Source organism: Macaca mulatta, chromosome 1 (assembly GCF_049350105.2).
Source record: "Macaca mulatta isolate MMU2019108-1 chromosome 1, T2T-MMU8v2.0, whole genome shotgun sequence".
Taxonomy (NCBI): domain Eukaryota; kingdom Metazoa; phylum Chordata; class Mammalia; order Primates; family Cercopithecidae; genus Macaca; species Macaca mulatta.
This window is the reverse complement of record NC_133406.1, coordinates 60,944,929-60,972,092: the sequence shown is the minus strand read 5'-3', so window position 1 is coordinate 60,972,092 and position 27,164 is coordinate 60,944,929. Positions and strand designations below refer to the sequence as shown.

Genomic DNA, 27,164 nt, shown 5'->3' with positions numbered 1-27,164 from the left:
GTTTTTGTCATGAATGGGTATTAGATTTTGTCAAATGCTTTTTCTGCATCTGTCTATATGATCATATGATTTTTAGTCTTTATTTTACCTATTGATGTGGTGGATTACATTAATTGATTTTCAAATGTTGAGCCAGCCTTGCATACCTAGGATAAATCCCACTTGATTGTGGTTTATAATATTTTATACATTCTTACTAATTTTTTAGGAGATTTTTATGTCTATGTTCATGAGAAATATTGGCCTATAATTTTACTTCTTCTAATGACTTTATCTGGTTTTGTTATTAGGGTGATGCAAACCTCATGGAGTAAGTTAGGAAGTGTTTACCCTGTTTCTATTTTCTGGAAGAGATTTTAGAGAATTAGCATAATTTCATCTTTAAACATTTGTTAGAATTCACCAGTGAACCCATCCAGCCCCAGAGCTTTCTTTTTTGGATGTTATTATTAATAATTACTGATTCAATTACTTTAATACACATAGGCCTATTTAGATTATCTATTTTTCTTTGTGTGAGTTTTAGTTTGTATCATTCAAGGAATTGACTCAATCTAAATTATCAAATGTATGGGCATAGAGTTGTTCATAATATTCCTTCATCATTCTTTTAATGTCCATGGAATCAGTGGTGATTATCTGTTTTTCATTTCTGATATTGGTAATCTAGGTTCTCTTGATTAGCCTGGCTAGAGGTTTATCAATTTTATTGGTCTTTTCTAAGAACTAGCTTGGGATTTCATTGATTTCCTCTTTTCAGTTGCATCGGTTTCTGCCCTAATTTTTATTTATTTTTCTGCTTGCTTTAGGATTATATTGCTTTTCTTTCCCTAGTTTCCTAAGCTGTAAGTGCCAGAGGCTCCTGTTTCCTCCAGTTTTCTGGTTTGGTTAACTGTTTTTATCCTCCCCTGTTATCTTTGATTTTCCCTTTGAATTCCTTCTTAAAATAGGGTTTATGTCTTACTAAAGAGCTTCTGCACAGCAAAAGAAACTATCATCAGAGTGAACAACCTACAGAATGGGAGAAGATTTTTGCATTCTATCTATCTGACAAAAGTCTAATGGCCAGAATCTACAAGGAACTTACACAAATTTACAAGAAAAAAAAACAACCCCATTAAAAAGTGGGCAAAGGACATGAGCAGGCACTTCTCAAAAGAACACATACATGGAGTCAACCAAACATATGAAAAAAAGTTCAACATCACTGATCATAGAGAAATGCAAATCAGAACCACAATGAGATACTATCTCACACCAGTCAGGATGGTTATTACTAAAAAGTCAAAAAACAGATGGTGACGAGGTTGCAGAGAAAAAGGAGGGCTTTTACACTGTTGGTGGGAGTGTAAATTAGTTCAATCATTCTGGAAGGCAGTGTGGCGATTCCTCAAAGACCTAGAAGCAGAAATATCATTTGACTCAGCAATCTCATTACTGGGTATATACCCAAAAGAATATAAATCATTCTATTATACATGCAGACGTATGTTCATTGCAGCACTATTCACAATAGCAAAGACACGGAATCAACTTAAATGCCTGTCAATTATAGACTGGATAAAGAAAATATGGTACCTATACACTATGGAATACTATGTAACCATTGGAAGGAATAAGATAATGTCCTTTGCAGAGACATGGGTGGAGTTGGAAGCCATTATTCTCAGCAAACTAATACAGGAACAGAAAACCAAACACCACAGGTTCTTACCTATAGGTGGGAGCTGAATTATGAGAACACATGGACACATGGGGTAGGGGACAACACACACTGGGGTCTGCTGGGGGTGGGGGACTGGGAGAAGGAGGAGCATCAGGAAGAATAACTAATGGATATTGGACTTAATACCTAGGTGATGGGATGATCTGTGCAGCAAACCACCATGGCACACGTTTACAGCATGTAACAAACCTGCACATCCTGCACATGTACCCCTGAGCTTAAAATAAAAGTTGAAGAAAAAAAAAGAGACTCTAAAAAGAAAAGCAGCCTAAAGTGATACCTGAGGAGAAACAGCCAGGGTGAGAATATGAAGTCATGAAAGACAAGGGAAGACCTTCTGCTGAGACAAGAGTGGCTAATAGTGCAGATGATACAGGGAGGTAAAGGAAGATAAGGCTGAGAAGCGACACTTCCAGCTTAATTTTCTGTAAACTGGTTCTACGTTGTTTAGTATTTCTTTAAAAAATAAAGTCAATGTCTTGCAACTTTCTGAATTTTTATCTGGTTATCATGCTGGAGCCTTGTTGATGTAGTGATAAGTTGTTGGAGAGGGCAAGAGTTCTATAAATTTTTTTTTTTTTTGAGACAGAGTCTCGCTCTGTTGCCCAGTCTGGAGAGCAATAGCACGATCTTGGCTCACTGCAACCTCTGCCTCCCAGATTCAAGTGATTCTCCTGCCTCAGCCCCCTGAGTAGTTGGGATTACAGGTGTGCACCACCATGCCTGGCTAATTTTGTGTTTTTAGTAGAGAGAGGGTTTCACCATGTTGGACAGGCTGGTCTTGAACTCCTCACCGCATGATCCACCTGCCTCAGCCTCCCAAAGTGCTGGGATTACAGGCGTGAGCCACCGTGCCCGGTCGAGAGTTCTATGATCTTATGACTAAATCTCAGTATTTTACTAGACCCGAGTTCCTGGGCCATGACTTTCAAAATAATTTCTTAGCCTGTGTATTTTCTATCCTTACATGATACAGGATGGCTACAGAGGGCTAGTGGATTTTTCCCCAGGTAAGATAAGGCTCTGGTAAAGTAATTTTAATTTCCCTTGGAGGGCAAGCCTTTGTTATACAAAATGCTCTAGGAATATTTTAAAATATTACTTTCCCCCTCCCCCTTGCAGGTAACATGAGGATATTTTTTTCCAGTCTTCAACATGAGAACCTGGTGGACTTCTAGAGGTAAAATCCACAAAACTGTGTCTCTCTCTTTTAGACTGGGCACCCAGGAGTTTCAACTCTCAAGCTAGTCCACCCTCAGCCTCCAGCAATTCATCACTATCACCATTTAAGTATTTCTGCCAGTTTATTAAAAGTTATAGAATCGGTTAGTAAATATATGATCTTTTTTCTTTAAAAGATGAATGAAACAGACAAAGCTTTGACAATGCTAATTTTTAAAAGGGGAACCCTCAAATACCTAGCTATTAGAGAGAGAACTATAAACAAGTACACAAGGACACAATGTGTAGTGTGTCCTGCCAGGACCAGCCCAGCCCAGCCCTGGTCAGACCTTGTGATAACACATCCCATGATGATCTTGGGGAACCCATGGGAGAGGAAACAGATTACTTAGAGTCACTCAGTCAGCAGGCAGGGAGTGGGTGGAAGCCCAGAAATAGAACCCTGGGCACAGTCCCTGAGTGGGAGTTGAGAAAACCTAGGGCCAAGATGCCCCTACAAGGGTCTTTTCTTAGACCAGCCTTCCCTGCCTGGGTCCCCAGAGGCCAGGTAGAACCCACCTCTCAGGGACCAGCAGACCCTGGCCCAAGGCCCCAAGCTAAAGCCCCTTACCTTAGCATGTTTAAAACCTTGAGTGATGGGGAGTCTCAACTTCAAAAAGTTTGGGGGAAGATAAGCAAAACTGCAGGGCCCATGGTGGAGACCAAAAATTCTTCCTCCCAGTGAAAAGAAGCTGAGGTGTGAGTGTCTCAGGGGGTTACACCGCTCAGGGCATTTGCTTTTGAGCAATCACTCCAGCCAAAAGCAATGCTTAACCCTGCAGGCTGTAAACTCCACCGGGACAGGGACTGTGAATTCATCTCAGGGTCCCCAGTGCCTGGCAAGCACCTGTTACCTAGAAAGTGTGCAATGAATAGGCACATTAAAATTTTTTATTTACTTGTGGTAAACACTTAACACGAGATCTACCCTGTTACATTTTGAAGTATACAATGCAATACAGCTGACTGTAGGGACAGTGTGGTCCAGCAGATCTCTAGAGCTTATTCATCTTGCTTGACTGAAACTTTATGCCCATTGATTAGCATAAAGTAATTTTTAAGAATAAAAGTAATGCATTGTTAATGAGCAGAATACAGTCGTTTGAGGTTAGAAAGTCAGAATCCCTGGCAGCTGCCTACTCTGATTTCTCTGAGTTCCTTCTTTGTTTATTTTGGTCTTTCATGTGGGGACTGTTTCCTTGAATGTCTGGTGACCAGGCTTTTTCTTCCATATGAGTCAATAAAAGCCCACTGGAAGGCCGGGCGCGGTGGCTCAATCCTGTAATCCCAGCACTTTGGGAGGCAGAGACGGGCGGATCACAAGGTCAGGAGATCGAGACCATCCTAGCTAACCGGGTGAAACCCCGTCTCTACTAAAACAGACAAAAAACTAGCCGGGCGAGATGGCGGGCACCTGTAGTCCCAGCTACTCAGGAGACTGAGGCAGGAGAATGGCGTAAACCCGGGAGGCGGAGCTTGCAGTGAGCTGAGATCCGGCCACTGCACTCCAGCCTGGGCGACAGAGCGAGACTCCGTCTCAAAAAAAAATAAAAAATAAAAGCCCACTGGAAGCTCTAGAGGCTTGGTGGGCTTCTTATCCAAGGGCCCCACCTTGAGGTGATGGAGAAGAACCCAGCTGTTGTGCTGGGGGCCCTCAAATGTCATTTGAATTTGGTAGTCTGAGCTTTGGTAACTTTTCTCTTAGGCTGGCCAGCTTTCCTTGAGAGGAATTTTTCAGTCCTCTGCCTGGGACTCTGGGAGCCTAGTGGGGGGAAAGGCTGGAAGTTCTGAGCATCCCATGTGCAGACTTTCATTTAATTCCTCAGTCATTTCTCTCAGTCTTCAGTCTAGCACCCTCCCTACCCACCACAGCCCCCACACCATCCTCTGCTGATCCAGGTATTACTGAGTCTTCAGTCCCTCTGGACCATCCCCGTATTTAATTGAGATAAAGAAGATCCAGGGGTCCAACAGGTCGCCGTCACTTACTCTTGTCAGCTTTAGCCCACTTGTCAGCTTTCTGCTGACTCCTGCACCTTTTCAGGGTCCTTTGGCCTGAGTTCTCTTTTTTCCTGTGGGCTTCCCCACCTGCATGCAGCCTGATCACCAGACATTTGAGGAAAGAGGCCACACATGAAAGACCAAGGTTTCAGCTTTTTCAGGTCTGTGAAGCCAGTTTCACCTGTTCATTCTGTTTTCACCTTCCAAACGTTTGCTGGCATCTCTTACTAATTTTAGTTTCCTCTTCTATTTGCTTTGTCCTAGTGGATTTACACCACTTTATTCCTTTAACTGCGATTTCAAGGGATTTCAGGAGAGAGCGGGGTTAAATACCTGTGGTCAATCTACCACATGAAATGGGCACATCTTGCTTTTTTCCTTTAACAATATATTGAGGACATTTTTGTTTCATTTCAATGAAGTATGGAATTTCAGGCTCCAGTTGGTAATACTTAAGACAGTTTTAGGTTTATGCTATTTTAAGAAATGCTGCAATGGGACATTATTATTGTACAACAGTGATTATGTGTAGAAATAAAGAAAGGAGAAAAAAAGAGAGGGACAGAAAGGAAGGGCGTGAGAAAGAGAGAAGGAGGGGAGGAGGAGGGAAGGAGCTCATGCAGAATGTCAGGTATCTGAAGACAGCAGGTCAGGAAGTGATGTGGGGGTCTGAATGGGTTGTACTTCCAGTCCTGGCCCACGTTCACCACCTAGGCCTGACCCTTCCCTTCTAGTTCTACTGCCTATTACATGCCAACTGCTTCAGGCTCAAACCTGTTAATAGTGAAAGAAACAGCTACCACTGGGATATGGTTCACTGGAAACAGGCTGACATTTAGACACGCAAGGCCAGAACCCACATGGCCAGAGAGGATTCAAGGTGCTCTCTGTCCCCAGAGAGTGCCCTGACTCCAGGATATGAGTTTCAGCATGACTGAAGCCCACACCAGCCAGCAGCCACTAGCTCCACCTCTGCCTGGGAGCCAGGCCTGTCCCAAGATAACCAAATGGAAAGGGAAGAACCTGAAAGCCTCCACTTTAGCTCTAGAAGGTTTGCAAATTCTCTGGCTTCTCTTTCTTCCATTGCAATGTGGGGAGCATAGCTTCTGCTAGTACATTAAGAGGTCTTAAGGGGTGGTTTGCACTTCTTACATCAACCAGCTTCTTACTAAGCACTTGACATTGAGTTACAAGGGATGTTGAAGAAATAGTATTCAATAATCAACTCATTCAACAGATGTCTATTGAGGTCAGTTCTTTATACAGGCAACTGATTGTTGATGCACAGCAGTGGACAAAGAGACACAGTCCCTGCTCTTGGGGCTTCCAGTCTAGAGAGAGTTACAGACATTAAATACGTAAGCTCGCAAAATAATTATATAATTGCAAATTAGGTTAAGGTCTGGGGTGGAAAAAGAAACACCTTTTCAGGAGGGAGTAGCAGGACTGCCCTGCCATGGAGAAATATGCAGACATAGGGAAGCCTCTTGAGGAGGCGACAGCAGAGACAAGCCCCAGAAGATGAGAAGGAGAAAGAGAACACATCCTAGGCAAAGGGTGCTGTGCCAAGACCCTGAGATTGGAAAGGGCTTGACACACTCATGTTCATGAAACAGAACCAGGGTGCTCAGGGTGGAGTGACCAGCACAAGGCTGAGAGGTAGGCGGGTGGCCTAATGGAAAAAACACACAAACTGACTATATTCTCCTACTATTCTCACACTCACTCCCCCTACTTCATTTCTGAGACCAGAGGTGTGGGGATTTCTCTCCACACGCAAACAACTCTCCAGCAGACACCAACAGGGTATCCTATAATTTAATTCCATTCTGACACTATCCATCTGGAGTTAGAGTCAGATCTACAGGCTGAGGGTTCAGTCCCACAAGGTTGCCCCCACTTCAGATGCCAATCACAAGTCCTGGGTGGTGACCTGCACTTCGATCAAGCAGCTTAAAATGGGTTCCCATGACACTCTTCCTCTGCTCTTCCTCTGCTACAGCAGCTCACAGAACTCAGGGAAACACTTACTTACATTGACCCATTGATTTAAAGGATATTACAAAGGATACAAAGGAGCAGCCAGATGGAAGAGATGCATAGTCCAAGGAAGATGGAAAGGGCTTGGAGCTGCTCTGCTCTCTCCATGTGTTCAGTAGCCTGGAAGCTCTTTAAACCCCATAGGTCATGGATTTTGTTTGTTTGTTTGTCTGTAGAAAGGGGGTCTCCCTATGTTGTTCAGGTTGGTCTCAAACTCCTGAGCTCAAGCAATCCTCCTGCCTCGGCATCCCAAAGTGCTGGGATTACAGGCATAAGACACTGCACCCAGCCTAGTTAATGGATCTTTATGCAGGCTTCCCCACATAAGCATGATTAATTATTAACTTGGTCTTCAGCCCCACTCCCCTTCCCAGAGGATGGGGGGTGGAGATGAAGGTTCCAAGTTTCTCATCATGGCTTGGTCTTTCTGGTGACCAACACCCCTCCAGATGCCCACAAAGAGGCACCTCATTGGAACAAAAGATGCTCCTAGTACCCAGGAAGTTCCAAGGGCTTAGGAGTTCTGTGTCAAAACTAGGGTCAAAGGCTAAACATTAGAATAAGAGATGCAGCTAGAACCCCTATTTCTCAAGAAATTTTAAGGGTTTTAGGAGTTCTGTGCCAGAAATTGGGGGCAAAGACCAAATATACATTTCTTATATCACAATATCATAGAGGGCCAGATCATGCAGAGAGGTCACATTAATTAATTAATTAATTCAATAGATATGGATTAAGCACCTACTATGTGTTGGGAAATATTCTGTGTACTAGACAAAGAGGACTAAACAAGAAAAGTCCATCCTCTCATGAAGCTTACATTCTAGTAGTAGGAAACAGACACTACATACAAATGAATAAATGAATGAATGAATGAATTAATTAATTCAGCTCATGAAAGTACTTAGGAAAAAATAAATCATCAGGACAGAACAGAGAGTGACTTGAGGGGAGGGTGCTACTTTCTATGAGTGGTCAGGAAAAGCGTGAATGAGGAGAAGGAGCCAGCCATGTGAAGACCACAGACAGCAACATTGTGGGCAGAGGCAATGGCAGGTGCAAAGGTCCTAATGAAAGAACAGACTTGGAGTGTTCAAGAGATAGAGTTAAGGAGTTACTATTTTATTCTAAGTTGGAGCCATTGCAAGGTCTTAGCAGGAAAGCAACAGGATCTGATTTAAGTTTCTCAAAGTGTACTCTGGCTGCTATGAGGAGAATGGATTGCAGAGGCAAGAGAATTAGGAAGGAAGGCAGGTAGGAGGCTCTTCTGGGGACAAGTGGGAGTTGACGGTGGTTAGGAGGTGAAGGAGATGGAGCAGGAGGCAGGATGTCTAGTAGGTCCTGATCATTGAGGGTGAGGAAAGGGAAGGATCAAGGACACTTCCTAGGTGACTTGGGGACGCAGGTATGTGGTGATGCCTTTTACTGCTAAGGGGAAGAACGGGGTGAGATGTGGGAAGGAGCAGTTAATAAACATTAATTGAAGGCTCCCTGTGTGCTTGGCACTGAGGGACACATAGAGAGGTGTGGGGAGAGGCCCTGCTCTGCCTGGCTGTGGACAGTCCAGCTACAGAGATGAGATGCTCGCATGAAGCAAGAGAGAACGGTGTGATACCAACCATCAAGATGCAGTCCCATAAGATCCGGCTGCTGTCCTCCCACCTACAAAGCCCTCTCACACATTATCTATTCGATCCACATCATTACCAAATAAGATAGGTAGTATTATTCCCATTTTACAGATGAGAAAACTGAGGCTTGGAGAAACTGTGACTAGCCCCAGCTCAGCCAGCCAGGTTGGATGCAAATCAGCAGAGGCTTTCGAATTTCTATACAGGCATCTGCTCTGCAGTAGGGTGGGATGGGGACTTGCTTTGAAGCCTCATTTTATATCAAGCACACTGGTTTTACTTGGTTTAGGGTTTGGCAGTGGCTGAGAGAGGGGTGGGAGAAGCCAATGGGGCTGGAAAGGAGGGTATAAAGCTTATGAAAGTAATTTATTGGGGATATCCATTGAGGTACACTCAGTTCTGTCTGTCTCCAAGCCAGGGTTTTCTTATTCTGGATTTAAGGAGTTGTTCCAAGATAGCAGAAGGTAGTATGAACAACACTGACTGGGGAAGAGGCAAGACTTAACTCAGAGTGATCTCTGTAGGACTTGAGGGCCAGGGAGGGCAGCCCCAGGAGGGACATGATTCAGGAGCAAAGGCATGGTGGGCTGTTAATTGAAGTTTGCTGAAGGCATCAGAGACCTCTCAGTTCTACACATGGGCAATCTGTACTGGTGGCTGGGACCTGCCTACTTAGGTGGGCACTCTGGGTCAGTCACTGGGGACAGCTCCTCCCCAGCTTTGGTGGACATGGGCCTGCCTTCTGCTCCCAGGTCTCAGCCTCCCAGCAGGGACTTATTCCTTGAAATCTTGCAGTTCAGGTCTGGCCATCAGGTGGGCCCAGGATGTGCCCTACCTAGCCTGAGACATACTGTGAAATAAATCCAGGCTGGCAAGGCATTGTACCCCTCTCCTCTCCCTCCAGCCATGTCTAGTGCCCTTTTACCCAGAGCCTCTCAGCAGAGATCACCCCCACCTGCCTACCTCAACCAGTGGCTCTCAACCAACAGGACACAGAGCTTTTAATGATGTCCCACTGTCCCTACATGTATCGTGGGCAGTTTCCTCACTGAGAGGCTCCATCAGTGAGCATCTGGTGTGTTTGTTATAACTTCCTTCCCTTTCTCTCTTTGTCCGGCAACCTGCTTGTTCTCAAAGCTCTGTTCAAGCATCACTCCGCTGCCTTTCCCACCCCGCCCTGGCTGGTGTTTCTCCCTGAGCTCCTCTGCTCCCTGTGCCCTGCTTCATTTACCATGTGTCATTTGTGCTGTATATGGTGTGAGGGACCCAACTTTGATTCTTTCCAGATTGGTAGACAATTAAGTCATTGGCATTTATAAAAAGTCTTTTTCTTATTCATTTGAACTGCTACCTTCATTGCATACGCCCTCTCCATATATGCTCAGACCTACCTCTGTTTGTCAGTCGTGGTGGCAATTCCATGCTATTTTAATCCCAATGGAATTATAATAAGTTTTGTATAGTGTGTCACCATCATTACTGGTTTTTTATTTTTATTTTTAGTTGATAAAAATTGACATTTGTTATGATATTGTTTTCCCGTGCAAGAACATGTTCAGATCCTATTGCAAATTTATATCCCATGGGTAAAGTTTTACAGATTCTACTATTAAACTTATTATTGTTATTAAATTTATTTATAAATATTTTATAGATTTTGACACTTCTGTGAATCAGACATTTCCTTCACTTCTATTTCTAATTGGTTATTGCTAATATAGAGAAAAGCTATTCATTTTGTATGTTTACCTTAAATCCAGCCATATTACCAAACTCTATTATTATTTTTGATCTGTTTTTCTAGAAAACCTAAAGACGATGGGGAATGGGACAGTGTTTGGAAAAACTCAGAACCTGGGCACTACAGTGCAGGTCCTCCTGGGGACATGAGGCACAGTGAGAAATGCACCAAGTGGACAGGTCAGTTGTGTATATGGAGGTGGGGGTGAGATAAGGAGGCCCCTAACTCTCCAGAGAGGCCTCTCTTCCCCGAGGCTCAGGGCCTCCCAGTCCTCACTCCTGCATCCCACTCTCACTCCCCCACCACCAAGGAGCTCAGGCAACTCTGCACATTTCAGGTGACCCTGAACAGGCTCCTTTGCAGGATTCCTGAGAGAAAGGGCTGAACACAAAGGAAACAGAAGCCATGACTGCAGCAGGGAAAGGGAGGACTCAGGGCTGGTCTATCTGAGTGCTGAGGTCCAACCCTCTCAGGGGCCTCAAAGAGGTTACTGGAGCCCTCTGACACCCCCAGGCCAGGCAGAACTGGCAGCACTTGGCAGAACTAGGAATAATGGCAGCCACCATGGAGTGCGTTCTCAACAGTCCTCTGAGGATTCCCCTTTACAGATGAAGAAACTGGAGTTCAGGGAAATTAAGGAACACAGATAGTAAATGGCAGAGGTGGAATTCAAACTCAGGAACCTCACTACAGAGCCTGCCACACGCAGTATTCCCACATGGCCATCCAGGCCATTCATGTTAAGCACATGGGCCAAAGACGGGATCCCCTAGAAACTGCAGAGCTTTCTCAGGGACCCTGGAGTTCATGCATGCACCAGACATTGTCTGCAGACATTACAGAAATATGTCCCCACTTGGGTCCTGTAGTGAATTGAATGGTGACCGCCTCCCCGCCCCCCACCACCCAGCTCCGCAAAGGATAACATCACTTGGAATCTCAGAACGTGACTGTGTTTGGAATAGGGATCTTTGCAAATGTAATGAAGGTAAAGATCTCAAGATGAGATCATCTTGGATTAGAATGTCCTTCTGAGAGACAGAAAGGAGGAGACATACAGAGACACAGAGAGGGAGGGCATGTAAAATGGAGGCAGGCAGAGACTGGAGTGATGCCGTTGCACACCCAAGAACACCAGGGGCCATCAGAAGCTGGAAGCTGCCAGAAAGGATTCCCCCTGGAGCCTTTGGAGGAAGTATGGTCCTGCCAGCACCTTGTTTCCAGGCTTCAGGCCTCCAGAACTGTGAGAGAATAAACTTCTGTTGTTTCAAACCACCTGGTTGGTGGCCATTTGTTACAGTAGCTCTGGGAAACCGATACAAATGTCCACCATTCTTTTTTTCTTTCTTTCTTTCTTTCTTTGAGACAGAGTTTCACTCTTGTTGCCCAGGCTGGAGTGCAATGGTGCGATCTCAGCTCACTGCAACCTCCGCCTCCGGGGTTCAAGCGATTCTCCTACCTCAGACCTCCCGAGTAGCTGGGATTACAGGTATGTGCCACCTCGCCTGGTTAATTTTATATTTTTAGTAGAGATGGGGTTTCTCCATGTTGGTCAGGCTGGTCTCAAATTCCTGACCTCAGGTGATCCGCCCACCTCAGCCTCCCAAAGTGCTGGGATTACAGGTGTGAGCCACCATGCCTGGCCTGAATGTCCACCGTTATTATTCTTCATAAGAAACGTAGGCATTTCAAGCTATTACCAAACTCATAGCCACTATTTATCATTGTCTATTTTTCTCCATCAATGGATATGAAAATATTACTATCATGAAAAATAAATTATATTTGCAACCCCATTATCTTCCAGATGGAGAAGCAGTTTGAGAGAGGGCAGCGGAGAAGCAAGAGAGCTGGTCTGGAACCCAGCTGCCTGACTCGTGAGTCATTTCTCTTCCTCCAAAGCCCTGTTAAGTCTGGGGCTGCTTATGGTCCTCACCACCTACACAAACAAAGTCAGGGTCATGTTCATCCATCAGGAGGTTCAGGGCCATTTTCCACTTTCCTCTGTTTGGCAACACTAAGAGCCACCCTCTGATTGTTCCAGAAAAGCAAGAATTGCTAAAGGCCATTGTGTCAAGTTTGCCCAATTCATGCTACTTGACATCTTACCCTGCCCCACCCTGCTCCCACCCCTCCTCCCACTAGTGCCCCTGATTGCAACACTCCTGGCTGGGGTGGGACAGGGTGGCCAGATAAAAGCAAAGCAGGACCTGGAATGCTGGTTTGTATGGGCTGAGCCTGCCGCTGAGCTGCATCATGGTGCGGTCTGTGGTCTGGGCAGGTGAGCTGTCAGGGATAGTGGGCTGGGTCTCGGGAGCTGTGGGGAGGTGGGGATGTGCATGTCCAGGGACCCCTTGCTACCCTTTGCAAGGAAGCAGGGGGACTCAGGAGAACTTCAGAGGGTCATTTTATCCCTCTCCATGCCTCCTGGCTTGCAGCCCCTTAATTACCTTTCCTGTGGGCTCCCCCTTAGGCTCTTTCAACCCAAGAGACTTCGTGTTGCAAGGGAAGGCTTTTCTCAACAGGCTGAAGATGACTTGACTTTCCTCTTTCTGTCCTGAAAGCCCAGAGTCAATGAGGCCCCTGCACTGGGTCTTTGTGTCTTTCCCATGTTCTTATGTCCCTCCTGTTGGCCTTATCCAAGAAGCACCCACTGCGAAGAGCCTCTTCTCTAACCTCATATTGGCTGTCCTGCAAGAAGGCAGCCTGGGGCCAGGACCCTGGGCATCCTTGCAAATTTTCATGCAGGTTCTATTAGGTTGACAGAGAAGTCCAAGGTCACCAGGTGAAAGAGATCTCTTTGAAGGAGTCCTGTCAAGGCCTAGGTCTCCACGGCTGTGGATGCCTGCTACAGCCAGGCGGTGGAAAGGCAGCAGGAAGCATTAACGATGGGAGCAGAGGCACAGGCCCTCCCCAGGAGGTGATCTCTCCCCGTGCAGCCCTTCCAGATTGGTTCTTTCTAGCCCCAGAACAGGTTTTCTTCTTGTTCTGAAAGAGAAGCAGTCTCTCTGAATAACTCACAAGTCAGCGGTTTTTCCACAGGCTTCCTGAATCCACACTGCCCTTTACTGAGACATAGAGAGGGGGCAGCCTCAGCCCAGGGAGCCATCCCAGGCCAGAAAGGGACCCCCATGGTCTGGCCTGCATGAAGGGATGGGCACAGTGCCCTCCTGGGTCCCTTCTGGAAGGAGAAAGCTTGATTCGTAGGAAATCAGCCCTCCCTGACCACCTCCTGTGCTTCCGTAGCTGTGGGGCCTGGGAAGGTGAGAATGGCGGCGTAACCCTGGCCTTCTCTCTTGTGTTGCTCCAGGTTTCATGGTCCTGCTGATGATCCCATGGGGTAAGTGGCCTCTTTCTTGGAGCTAGCTCTTGAATCCCTTAGCCCCTTCCCTGGGCTTTGCTTCATGTCCCAACACACTTTCCCTGCCGCACCTCCCCAAGAGCTCCAGATTTCAGTAGTGACTCTCTTCCAAAGCTCAGACCCTGCAAATGTCCCCATCCCCTAGCAGCCCTCCCAGGAAGGCCCTTGCCTCCTTATCCACTAGCTGAGCTCCTGCACATGTGTGGGGCCAGCTTGCACATCAGCTCTCTCAGGGCTTTCCTTTCCTGGGGTCGCTGGCTCCCTCCTCTGCACTCTGTGCTCTTGCAGCACCTGTGTGTTTTACAGCGCATTTTGCACTGCCTCTCATTATTGGCTCAGATGTGTCTCTGCACCAGACTCCAAGTTGCTGGGGATAAGGAACCTTAGTCTCATCTGGCTTAGCATCCCCAGCCCCTTAGCTCCGCGAGGATAACACACTGCTTCCGATCTGTTGAACCGATCAGATGTAGAGCTTGAGAGAGGCAGGAGGGAGCTCCTTGTTGTGTCAAATGGAAAAGAGACCTTGGGGCACCTTCAGCAACTCAGACTCCTGGTCCCCCTCTTGCCCCACCTCATTCCCTGGGCATCAGTGGCCTGGGAATGCTGGCCTCTCAGACCTTGTCCTGTGACTGTGCCTCTCACATTTGGCTGTGGCGTTGGACGTACATTTCCCTCTCAGCCTCATAGGAGGGAACAGCCGCGGATACAGGTACAGCAAACATGGGGAAGATGAGAGGTGGGAGATTTCTCAAAAAGCTTTAGTCCAGGCTACTTCTGGGCTTTCTGCAGTATAGTAATAATAGTAGGACTTTGTGTGAACTAAGGGTTAATACACACAAAACACCTAGAACAGAACTTCTTCCATGCAGTGTTCCTCCGAGTGTTTTACATGTATTAACTTTAGCCCACACGGGGGTCGTGTGACACACATTATGGGAGGTCCAATGGCCTCCCTGTTTCACACAGCAGGAAGCTGAGTCACACAGTGAGTAAGTTGCAAAGCTGGGATTTCAACCCAGACACTGACATGCCAGAGTCCCTGCTGTTAACCACTGCACTTTATTTTCTCCATAGTACAGAAATTCATAACAATATTTGATATGCAACAGCATGACATGACAGAAAAAGAGCTTCCTGGCTCCTTCCTACATGGCCTGGAGGATGAGTTCTCTGGGTTCATCCCCTCCTTCCTCTCTTTTGCTTTGGGCAGTTCAGCAATTCTCCTGTATCACTGCAGGCTACACCCCAGCCCCACCAGCACGCTGCACTCCGGGGTGCCCCCTGGTTAGAAACAGTGACAACTCCAGAGCCACGTGTATGCCCAGGGTCAGCCCTCTATGCTCTTGGGTTCTAGCTGAGGCCTGTCTGGGCGCTCTCTTCCCGAAACTCTCCTATAGACACTTTGCACCCTTCCTCTTCCTCGCCCCCTCCCTGTCCATGTGGGCATTGGAGGGGGTACAGAGAGACCCTGCTGGGGCAAAGGGAAGTCCCAGGTTCTAGACACCAGCCACAGACACGATCCAGTCCAAACTCACCGCTCCATCAAGATCTTGGCATAAAATGTTGGCTCACACGAACCACACCATCATAGATTGAGAGAATGGAAGACACCCCAGAGACCACACAGTCATTATCAGATGGGGCCAGGATTGAAAAAGAGTTGGACCCAAAGTCTATTTTTGGCAGATGCTGGAATGAAGACTAGCATTCTTGCTTCCTGATGTCCTGGTCAACCCTGCACAGGGCTGACCTCAGTGGGGGTCATCACCACCAGGCCCTCACTGGGAACAGACCATCCTACCCCCTGCAAAGTCTTTTCACACACTGTAGGGTACTCTAGAGGCAAGTACCCTATAGTGTGTGGGGTACTTAGAGACAAGATGCCTTCTCCTAGATAAAATTAGCTCTTTATTAGAATCTCAGCAGTGATATTGATAAACATAGATTATCTACAAGGGATAACAGGCAAATGCAAATGGCTTTAATGCAAGACTAAAGAAACATAAACCCAGGCCTGTGACCCGGGCCTCCTCTCTGCTACTTATTGGTTTGCATTTTAATGAAGTATTCTGAGGTATTCCAAACCGTTTTGGAAAGTTCTGCCTGCCTTCCTTCTGCAGATGAGCATGCCATTTCTAATTCCCTCTGGGCCTCATGCTGGGGCTGCCTGGGGCTACCTTCTTTCAGGTTTTGGGGCCTGGAGGGGAGACCCTAACTGGGGGTAGGGAGACCCTAACTGGGGGTAGGGAGACCTGCCTGCCAGACCCTAGTCCTGGGAGCTCAGACTCTGAGACTAGCAACTTTTAAGGATGTCAAGGAGTCAAGAGGCTTGGGTCGCAGCATGGCTGCTCTGCCCTCTTAGCAGCTGTGCTGATGAGGATGGGCCCCAAGCTCGTGAACCTCAACTTGCTTCCCGGGAAAACAAGTCTTGGAAGATGATGGCCCTACCCACTCAGTGTTCTGAGGATCCCATGTCTGGCCTCTGAAAATGCTTTCCCACCTGCAAGGCTCCACCCACACAAAAGCAAATGCCATTTCTGCCTGTCGCGTCCCTCCACTGACTCCAGGTGTAGAAGAGGGAGGTCCAAGGACATTGCCTGCCCCAGACGGAGGGTCACAAGTCCCCAGAAGGCCCTGCTGACAGCTATCTCTTTTCTTTACTCCAACGGGCCAGGTTCTGCTGCAAAACTGGTCTGCTACTTCACCAACTGGGCCCAGTACAGACAGGGGGAGGCTCGCTTCCTGCCCAAGGACGTGGACCCCAGCCTTTGCACCCACCTCATCTACACCTTCGCTGGCATGACCAACCACCAGCTGAGCACCATTGAGTGGAATGACGAGACTCTCTACCAGGAGTTCAATGGCCGGAAGAAGATGTGAGCCAAAGCAGAGGAGCAGGGTGGGTGGGGTGTGGTGGGGGGACAGACAACCTCCTCCCAGAGCCAGGCACCTCCCCAGAACCAAGGACCTGCCACAGACCCACTGTGTGGCTTTGGGCAAGTTGTATCACCTCTCTGGGCTCTCCTGTGCTTAATGAAAGAGGTAGGGGTTGCTTAGGGGATCCCAAAGGACCCTTCCAGTTTAGGTCTAAGTGGGATCGGGATTGTGAGACTTTCTGTCTCCCGTGAAGGCCCTTCCTCATTGTGAAACTGATCCACCCTTCAGCCCCAGTGTTCTGGGTGCCTTCACAAAGCCTCTTGAGAATCTGCCCCAATCCTTGCTTCCTGAGCCCATGCAGCGGTGTCTCCCCGGTTGGACAGGTGGTTCTGGGAGTCAGGAACGTGACTTCCCTTTCCCAATCTACAGCTGTCCCCGGAATGCTAGTACAGGCTCTGTGCATAGACACTTTGACACGTCCCCACCCTTGTTGCTCCTCCCCATGGTAACATCCCTGCCAGGGAACCCTGAGAGCTGGCAGAGTAAATCCTGCCGTGTCTCCTGTCTTTCCCAGGAATCCCAAGCTGAAGACCCTGTTAGCCATCGGAGGCTGGAATTTCGGCACTCAGAGGTTAGTTGACTGTGGTCACCTGTGTGGTAAAGTTCCTGGATGAGAACCTGGTGCACTGGCCAGAGGGAGCCCTGGTCAGAGGGAGCACTGGTCAGGGAATCGGGCCAGGCTGAGGTGTGGTCAGGGGAAAGGAGAGGGGAGCTGAACTCTGGGGGCTGCATTTCTTTCTGGGTTCTTGGCACCCCAGCAGGAGGGCAGCACAGTGAGCTTCGTTCCAGGCTGTTTCAGATCCAGTCTTGGCAGAAGCACAGGTCTAAACACAGCAGAGGGCTCAGACCTCTCCAGGCATCAGTCTCTTCTTCCATGAAATGAGAAGAGGGAGGGTCCCAACTAATCCTGACAACATGCAGTGTCTATGTTTTCTGAGCTCAGAAATGGGTTATCTTGTCCCAGAGAGAATGTTTATTCCACTTCTGAGTATAAAAGGTAATCTGTGAGATTGAGCCTGGGTGCCAAAGTACTGGCATTTGGGGGACATTTTTTAATGATTTATGGAGATAATGGAATGGAGTATTTGAAACTTGGTGTTTTCTAGAAAATCCAGAATATATGGCTCCCAAAGCTCTAAACAGTCTTTCTAAAACTTTTTTGGATCATGAACCCTTTTGGGAATCTGATGAAAGTTATGACTCATCTTCCAAAATAATGCTTATATACAGATTGTTTATTGAAATACAGGAGTTTTTAGCCTGGTGTCCCCAGACTAAATTAATAAAAATAAAATAGGATCAATCTGTAAAGGACTTGAGACCCCCCAAGAAGTTCAGGGACTTCCCACTAAGGAAGGCAGATGTGGAGAGGTGGTTCTTGAGGCAGCGTGGGGATTTTGACGAGCTCCAGACTAGTAATAGTAATAAAAACACAAAGCACTCTACAGGTGTGAGCTAGAGGAAAGATGACCAGGTTAACCTGCCAGGAAACTAAAACAGTGGGCTCTCCGGGTCTTTACTAACCTTAGTAAAGGAATTAGAGAAATTCTCATTAGAGAAAAATCCTAATTAGAGAAAAATTAGTTTCTCTAATTCCTCTTTTTTTTAAACCTTCATTCCGAGGGTGTCAACTAGCTCTGATTCGGGGTGGGACAATTCAGGGGCTTGGAGGGAGCCTCTGGAGGGAATTTTGGGAAAGGCTTCTAGGGCATCCATGAGCCCCTGGTGGTGTTGATGTTCGGGGGTAGAAAGCGCTCTGGATGGTCCCCTTTCCTCAACCCAGACCATAACTCACCAGCAAATATCCCTGCAGCCTCTGAAGAAGCCCTCCCAGCGCCCCTCCCGGCCCAGACACAGAGACGCACTGTCCTGAGTGTTTTCTCGCCTGTCTCTGAGTGAGAGCGGCCTCCTGTTTGGTCCAAGGCAGGCCCTTACTCCCCTTCATCACCTCACAGGTTCACAGATATGGTAGCCACGGCCAACAACCGTCAGATCTTCGTCAACTCAGCCATCAGATTTCTGCGCAAATACGGCTTTGATGGCCTTGACCTTGACTGGGAGTACCCAGGAAGCCGGGGGAGCCCTGCCATAGACAAGGAACGCTTCACAGCCCTGGTGCAGGTACCGCTGGGTGGGGCGGGGATCACCCTGTCTGCGCAGAGACCCAGAGCCGGAGCCCCCACGGCACATATGAGGGCTGCTCTGCCCCCAGAGCCAGCTGCTTCACGTATCTGCGTGGCATAGATCAGCCCTGTGGTCAGCTCTCAGACTTCTACCAGTGAACATCTACCTGGGGCTCACAGGGGCTGCCTGCCTGGTACGTGCCCCTGTGTTGACTCTGAGCTCCACTCCCACAGGACTTGGCCAACGCCTTCCAGCAGGAAGCCCAGACCTCAGGGAAGGAACGCCTCCTTCTGAGTGCAGCGGTTCCAGCTGGGCGGACCTATGTGGATGCTGGATACGAGGTGGACAAAATCGCCAGGTGAGTCTCAGGCAGATGGCTTGGAACTGTGCTCTCAGAAGGAGGAGAGGCCAAGGGTGGACTGAGCTTTCCCGGGGGTAGAGCGGGTATTCACCTACAAGGCATTTGGAAAGTCCCATCCTTACACCAAAACAAAAGCAGACAATTCCCTGATTTTGTACTCAGGGTAAAACTAAGACACATCCAGAAAGGCTTTTCTCAGTGTCTGCTGCTGCCCTGTTCCAGATCCTTCATTTTGGATCTCTGCCCTCTTCCTTGGGAACTCATTCTTAAGGTGAAAATGCCCCTGAGCCGGTAGTGAAGCCATTGTCTTCCAGAAAATGTGTTTTCTGGATTCTTGCTCCTCAAAGTACAGCATGTGGACTCACAGCCCCCACAACAACCAGGTGCTCGTTAGAATTATGGACTGTCAGGCCCCACCTCAGGCCTTCTGAAGAAGAACCTTCATTTTAATGAGATTCCTGGGCGATCTGTGTGCACACTGAAGTGGGAGAAACCCTGAGCTAGAGTTTCCTCCAAAATAGCAATGTAGCAGGAGGCTTCTTGAGTGGAATAGGGAGGGCCTGGGGGTGCTGAGGGGACAGTGGGGTGAGGATGACAAGTTTGAATGAGAACGAGAATGGCCTCCATAAGGGGGCTGGCTGGGACTGCTGTCTGGGTCATCTTCTGCAGAGCCAGGTGGGCCTGCCACCTTTGCCTCTGACCCCAGTGGTTCCTCCCTAGGCCATGCACTGAGGGAGTAGGAGTAAGAAAGAAGGGCTCCCCTCGCCCCCAATCCCTGTTCCTCACCTCCTCTTCCATGCCTCCTGCAGGAACCTGGATTTTGTCAACCTTATGGCCTACGACTTCCATGGCTCTTGGGAGAAGGTCACGGGACATAATAGTCCCCTCTACAAGAGGCAAGAGGAGAGTGGTGCAGCGGCCAGCCTCAACGTGGTACGTGTGGCCGGAGGGCTGAGGCAGGACTCCCCTGTCCAGCAGGCCCTGTCTGGTGGCTTCTTTTGAGCCCCAAGGCCCTCATAGGAAAAAAGACACAGGGCGCTGAGAAACCAGAAGCTTTTTCGTTTCTTTGCTTGCTTGTTTTCTTCTATTTTCCGGGTCCCTACCCCTACTGAGGGGAAACCTCACTTCTGTGGAGCATCTTGGCTGATGGTAGACACAGCAAACCAATTTGATGACAAACAAGCGACCAATGGGGAAGCCCACTTTGAGCTTGAGTCTCCAGCCAGCAGGCCTGCTGCTTCCCTCACACACCTCCACCCCATTTCCTTCAAGACAGTGGGCAGACTTGTGCTCCATGGTCACACTGGTTGACCTTCTGGAAGGCGCTTTCAGGGGTAGGAGCTTTCCCAAGTTGATAACATCTCCACGGATGTCACTAAGGATGGAAGCACCCCCAGCACCTGCAAAGGGCAGCCTTCATTTTTAGACTAGGGTAGGTTGGGGTCTCCTAACTTTTCCTCATTGAGCAACCAAGACACTTTTAATTTTTAAAATTTTATTTATTCTTAAGAGATAGAGTCTTGCTCTCTCACCAAGATGGGCACGCAGTGGCATGATCATAGCTCACTGCAGCTTCATCCTCCCGGGCTTAAGCTATTCTCCTGCCCCAGCCTTCTGAGTAACTGGAATCACTATGACCAGCTAATTTTTTTTTAATTTGTAGAGATGGAGTCTTGCTATATGCCCAAGATGGTCTCAAACTCCTGCCCTCACGCAATCCTCCTGCCTCAGCCTCCCAAAGTGTTGGAATTATAGGCATGAGCCAACATGCTCAGCCTAGATCCTCTTTATAAGCCCTCTCTATATCTTAAAATATAGAGAGGGTTTATAAAACCCTACAGAGAGGGCTTATAATAACTATATTGTTTTTCTTTCTTAAAACAAGCAAAACCAAACAACAAAGAGAAAGCCCTAAATTAAAATGCTTTTTACTTTTGGAGAGCCCACATCTCTGTATATCAGCTGGAGTGGGACATCTTTGACTTTCTGGCTCTTTCATGAATAAAGAGCACCTCTTTTAGCCAGTGAGCCAGGCACCCACATTTCACACTGAGTCTGGCCTCTCCATCCCCGTCTGGAAGACTGTGTGAGTTTTGGAGGAAACTGTATCCCTGTGCCGGTGGGGAGACACAGAAAGAAAGACATTCAGCCGAGAGGTGAGTGGGGTTGGAGTCCCTCCAGCACCCTGCTCTCCACACTGTGTACCTTGAATCCACTGAGGAATGGAGGTTATCTTATTTCTACAAAGAGGCCTTCTACTCACCACACGATGTGCCCGGGGATTGCTTCTAGCCAGAGGGGTGACTTTTCCCAACTTGCACAAAAGTGCTATAACAGATCAGGAGAAGCCCCGACTTCTGCCTTCAGAAAGCACCAGTCTGATCAAAGATAAGTCGTATAGATGGACAAAAAGAAATATATTTAAATAAATGTAGTGAAAGCTGTTCTTTACCTAAGTGCTAAGTGGGCTCAGAGTAACTAGACCTTACAAAACTAGGGCAACTTCTGGGGGAAAGTGAACCATACTCTTGGCTTAAGGAATGAGGCTTCATTATTCATTAATTTATCACACTCATATCGGGTACCTTCTCCCGTCACAGGCCTGGGGGTGTCACATCAAGTAATACATAACCGGGGGAAGGCCTTATTCAGAGGTGGGTAAGGAAGCCTTTGTTCTATCTGAGCATCAGGTGTCATTCTAGGTACTGGGGATACAGAGATAAATAAAGCAGACTCGATTCCCTGCTTTTGTACTCAGGGTAAAACTAAGACAACAATCATGATAACAATGATGACCATAGTGACCCTTTATTGCGTTGTGCTGACCTTTTGCATGCATTATAACCTTTAATTCTCACAATGCCCTAAGAGATGGATATTTTCCTTATTCCCATGTTACAGACAAAACACCAAGGCTCAGTGAGGTTAAATAAGCTGCTGGGAAAGGCAGGGATCTGTGTCTGCCTTGTTCACTGGTGTGTCTGAAGCACCATGGACAGCGCCTGGCACACAGTGGGCCATCAGTACACAATGATTCAGTGAATGGTTGTCTGCATCTGAAGCCCATGCTCTCTGATTATCATGCCATGCAGCTTCTTCTCTGGGGTCACGGGTTTAAGGCAGGCTCTACAGAAGGTGGGGTAGGGCTGGAATACTAACAAAGGCCCTTGGGGCTCCAGTTGAGGAGCCCCTGCCCTCCTAGTTCTGTCTCTGGATCCCCCAGACTTAGAACCAGGCCAAGGGCTGAGAAAATTAACCCTGCCCTCTTCCGCCACCAGGATGCTGCTGTGCAAATGTGGCTGCAGAAGGGGACCCCTGCCAGCAAGCTGATCCTTGGCATGCCTACCTACGGACGCTCCTTCACCCTGGCCTCCCCCTCAGACACCAGAGTGGGGGCCCCAGCCACAGGGTCTGGCACTCCTGGCCCCTTCACCAAGGAAGCAGGGATGTTGGCCTACTATGAGGTAGGAAAACCCATAACCACCCTGGGTACTGTGGGGGTCAGGGAGTGCCTGAGAGAGCAGAGGGTTCCTTCTCCCACCGTTTCTGAGTAAGGAAGCCAGGTGCAGAGAATTCTGGCCAGGTAAATTCCATACCATCCATACTGTCTTGAATTTATCCTTAAGCCCAAGTGCCTCAAGCTGAGTTCAGCGTTCTAGGTCACTGCAAAGCACATCCTGATTCTCCAGGCTTCCTCAGACAGGAATTTTCCAATCTCTAGTCTCCTCCTGGTGAGGAAGGGAAGGTGCCTGCAAGAGCCTCCCTCCTCCTCCCCAGTGCTGCCTTCTGCTCCCACAGGTCTGCTCCTGGAAGGGGGCCACCAAACAGAGAATCCAGGACCAGGAGGTGCCCTACATCTTCCGGGACAACCAGTGGGTGGGCTTTGATGATGTGGAGAGCTTCAAAACCAAGGTGAGGCCCAGCTCTGCTGGCAGGGGGGTGGTCCTGAGTGAACAAGGCCTGTCAATGACATGGAATGAGGGCAGTTCAGGACCTCAAGGGTGAGTCTCCTTTAAATGTCCCAACATTTCATAAATCTCCACGTGATCGTATTTTGTACCTTTACTACCTATTGACTCAGAAAAGACAAAATGACAAAAAATTACTCTACATTTAGTAGCACCCTGGAAAGGATTTCTAAATACTATACAAATTCTACAGACATATGAAGAGGAGAAATACACATGGTGAGGCATATAGCTTTATTCAGCCCATTGGCAATAGCTGGTGCATGTTCAAATTACAGATCTTTTGCTTTACTTATAGGACCCTCTTCTCCTGCCCAATATTGGTGGCCTGAAGAGTTAGTGCATTTACCTGGTTTCATGCCACTCTCCCCTGTGAAACTGTTAGCTCCTGAAGATGGATGCTTCACTAGTTTATCTGTACATCCCACATCAATTATCTTGTGTGGTTGACAGTGGCAGCTTCTAGAGGTGGAGAATTGCAGGCGGCCACGATCCTGGCTGGGGAGATGGGAGAAGGGGTCAGGGTGGAAGGGTGTTTCAGATAAGTCCTAAAGCATAGAAGGTGGCCATTCTTAGGGGTGAGGGAGCAGGCCACTGCACAAGCAAAGACGTGGGTGTGAAGCAAGTAGAGGCTGGACTCTGAGAACAAAGTGTAGGCCCACATAGCTGGACCCCCAAGCAGGGCAGGTAGAGGAAGGGAGCTAGCTGAAAGGGAGGCTGGGGCCAGCAAGGGATCAAGCACCGTGGCCCCCTGGCAGGGTTAGAGGACAGAGAATCCCACTCTGAGGAAACACAGTCATACCCTCAGGAAGCCTCAGGAATCTGGTGGAGGGAAGATGGCTCTCAGGGAAGACAAAGACATGAAGACAGAAGCAAGCCTTGATTGAGATCTTTTGGAACTCTGAGTTGTTCCCTATGGTAACTGAACTTACCTTGACCAGCATACAGTACCCTTAAATAAAGCAGCTCAGCCCACACATGACCAAGCTGTGAAGGGTTCCCACTTAGGGAGGTGCACACATCTTCCCGGCATACCCGCCCCATCCCAGGTCATGCTTATGTTAAGACAAGGAGACTGCAAAATGACTGATGTCCAAGCAGCATGAGGACTCAGCACCCAAGCTCCCAGCCCAGTGCTGTCTCCAGAACCTGCAGCCACTCACAGGCCTGAGGCTGCTGGAGAAAAAAGGGCCCTGTCCAGATGAGGTAGCCAGGCTCTGCAGCTGGCCGGGCTAGGCTTCCCCGGGCTCCTCCACTGCATCCCCTCCCTGCACAGGTCAGCTATCTGAAGCAGAAGGGACTGGGCGGGGCGATGGTCTGGGCACTGGATTTAGATGACTTTGCCGGCTTCTCCTGCGACCAGGGCCGATACCCTCTCATCCAGACGTTGCGGCGGGAACTGAGTAAGTAAGGTGCCCCGGGCCAGTGGCAGAATTTGGAGGTGGGGTATGAACACAGATCCATGCATCCAATGAACTGTAGGTCCTGGGTCCTTCTGAGGAAATGACTTTGCCCCAATACTGTAATTTCCCAAGCTTCATGCACCCCTAGGAGCTAAGGAAACTGTCAAAACAATTTTCCTTTTTGCGCTTTCTCTTCCTGGTTGTAGCAATGCCTGCCCAGGGTGTTGTAACCGTGGCTTCCCTCCAGAGGGCCCCCAGCCTGGGAGCAGCAGCTTGTTCCTCTCTTATCTGGGAGAAAGCCTCCCCTTAGCCTGCAGCGTGTCACCCCCACCTGCCCTCAGCAGTATCTGGTTGTGCTTGCAGATGGGTAAAGACTTAACTGCCTGTCACATGTGTAGCCAGGTGTTGTCTGTGGCACTGTGCTTCAGCTGTAGGTATGGCTGTTGTCTGGCTGTTCTCTGCCTGGGGTACCTGGCTGTACTCAGCCTGTAGGGCATATGGTGCTGCGCTGCTGCCTGCCAATGGTTGCTGCCTGTGTGCTCTGCCTGTGGGTTTGGGATCTCTTAGGGGGAGCCTTGGTTGAATCTTCACTGTCTTCCCAGGTCTTCCATACGTGCCTTCAGGCACGCCAGAGCTTGAAGTTCCAACACGAGGTCAGCCCTCTGAACCTGAGCATGGCCCCAGCCCCGGACAAGACACGTTCTGCCAGGGCAAAGCTGATGGGCTCTATCCCAACCCTCGGGAACGGTCCAGCTTCTACAGCTGTGCAGGGGGGCGGCTGTTCCAGCAGAGCTGCCCGGCAGGCCTGGTGTTCAGCTCCTCCTGCAAATGCTGCACCTGGAATTGAGTCCCTAAGGCCCCTCCAGTCCCAGCTTCGAGGCTGGGCCCAGGATCACTCTACAGCCTGCCTCCTGCGGTTTCCCTGTGGGCTGCGATCTGGCTCCTGCAGGCCTCTCTGTGGTCTTCCTTTACCCAGGCTTTCTGCTCTCAGCCCTGCCTCCCTTTTTTCTGGGTCTCCTGGGCTGCCCCTTTCACTTGCAAAATAAATCTTTGGTTTGTGCCCCTCTCCCCAAAGATGTGGTGACTTAAGAGGCTCTCTAAGCACACTGTTGACTCCAAAAACATCCGCAGGTCAGAGCCAGGTGGGAAGGTGGTCGGTGCAGGATGTGCCAGGCCCTGTGGCAGGTCTTGCCTCATGAGTCCATATGCCAGTGGGTGGTTTCCAGTACACAGGTGATGGCAGCCAGAGCACGGCCCCAAGTGCAACACGTTCTTTTGTTATTGGCTCAGAAGCCTGGAAACAGGAGCTTCTGCAGACCTTCACGCAGGTGTTATTCCCAAAATACCACTAGATGGCAGCAGAGAAGAACTTTTCCCTGATTTAAGTGCTCTGCGAGCAGCCACACAACATTACAGTAAGAATTTGGACCCCTGGTACTCAGCGGTCTTCGAGATAAATCCTGTTTGGGCCCTTTGCAGGCCCTATCTCACCTACTGCCCCCGTTCACCAGATGAAGAAGGAACAATGATTATTCTCACTTTACAGGCATTTAAACTGAAGACTGATTCTAACCAATTCTGAGTCCAGAACCAAGGCCTGAAACGGGCCAGAGAGCATGCATACGGCGTCCTGGTTAGATAAAGTCATCCCAACATTCCTGGCTGCTTTGGGCTGCACCTTGATCATTCTGTTTGAAGAAAATCTGCACAAAGCCTAATGACCCAGCCTGTTATTCACTCCAAATTGGTTTCTGGGTGGGACTTGGGAAGGCAGCTGAGGATTGGGACAGGTGAGATGAGGGGGAGGCGGTTTGGCCCCCCACGTGAGTACACCCAGCACCAGAGCACCAGTGCCCTCGTCACTCCGGCAGCCTGCCTGTCCACGGGCATTCTGAAACCTGCTCTCCTCAGTCCAGAGCACAAGCTGCTGGAGCATGTGCTCTGCCCCCTGAGGTCTCAAATGAGGGATACGCCAACCACATCCCAATGAGCTGTTCAGAGTGGAGTCCAGGTGCAGGGGTGACTTCCGGCTTGCTGCACTCCAGCTGTGTGACTTCAGGCAAAGAAGCGGAGCCTCAGTCCTCTGCTGTAGGATGGGAGAACTGTGAGGAGTCAGTGAAGTCCTGCACACCTACCCTATGATCAGTGCTCATTCTCTCCCTCCCTCTTCCCTTCTCAGCCCTTCTTCATCTTCTGTGAGCTGGATATGTCAAGAATTTAGCAAATACTGTAGTCTCCTTTTAGCAGAATGCGCCCTCCTACAAGCATCCAAATAACCAAAGTCCTCCCTGAGTACACAGTCTTACACCTGCACTAGTCTTACCCTCAGGAAAGCATTAGCCACAGCCTCTCTCTGGTCTTCACATCCACCCTGCTCCTCTGCAAACTCACGGCCACTCCCTCAGCTAGAACCAGCATCACCTCATACCTGGACCCACCTTCCACCTGGCCTCCCTGCTTCCTGCCCACCCCCTCTTCTGGTCAGTCACCACACCACAGTTTGATCTTTCTAAAATAGAGAGCTAAGCCTGTCACTTCCCTTGCTGAAAAACTATCAACAGCTTCCCCTGCCCAAAGGAGAAAGTCCCCACCCATCAGCACAGTGTTGAGACCCTTTCTCAGGCCTTCGTGTCTTCTCCGGTCACATCTC

At 48.7% G+C, this 27,164-nt stretch overlaps 1 protein-coding gene across 15 annotated transcripts; it reads left to right on the top strand.

The window, feature by feature from the left end:
* The first annotated feature begins 12,428 nt into the window (after positions 1–12,428).
* CHIT1 (chitinase 1) lies at positions 12,429–25,588 on the top strand. 15 transcript variants are annotated; one of them, XR_013417984.1, is made up of 12 exons: positions 12,429–12,641; positions 13,671–13,700; positions 16,396–16,597; positions 17,173–17,229; positions 18,614–18,779; positions 19,016–19,140; positions 19,953–20,076; positions 22,422–22,607; positions 22,942–23,055; positions 24,388–24,514; positions 24,878–24,948; positions 25,117–25,588. XR_013417984.1 is itself a non-coding variant. In XM_001103012.4 (11 exons), exons 1-11 carry the CDS (start codon positions 12,617–12,619, stop codon positions 25,359–25,361), a joined length of 1,401 nt encoding a protein of 466 aa, XP_001103012.3. In that variant the 5' UTR covers positions 12,429–12,616; the 3' UTR covers positions 25,362–25,588. The 15 variants fall into 15 exon arrangements, 12 of the variants coding, with proteins under 12 accessions (XP_001103012.3, XP_077859707.1, XP_077859708.1 ...); XR_001440478.3 differs by having other exon boundaries at positions 24,721–24,881; XM_001103012.4 differs by lacking the exon at positions 24,878–24,948.
* The last annotated feature ends 1,576 nt before the right edge of the window (positions 25,589–27,164 follow it).

What these genes read in the sequence shown, in the direction of transcription:
- CHIT1 (XM_001103012.4), top strand. Translation starts at nt 12,617, where the DNA reads ATGGTGCGGTCTGTGGTCTGGGCAG. An exon ending in TTCAATGGCCGGAAGAAGAT is followed by an intron (nt 16,598 to 17,172) that starts GTGAGCCAAAGC and finishes TGTCTTTCCCAG; the next exon opens with GAATCCCAAGCTGAAGACCC. An exon ending in GCTTCACAGCCCTGGTGCAG is followed by an intron (nt 18,780 to 19,015) that starts GTACCGCTGGGT and finishes CCACTCCCACAG; the next exon opens with GACTTGGCCAACGCCTTCCA.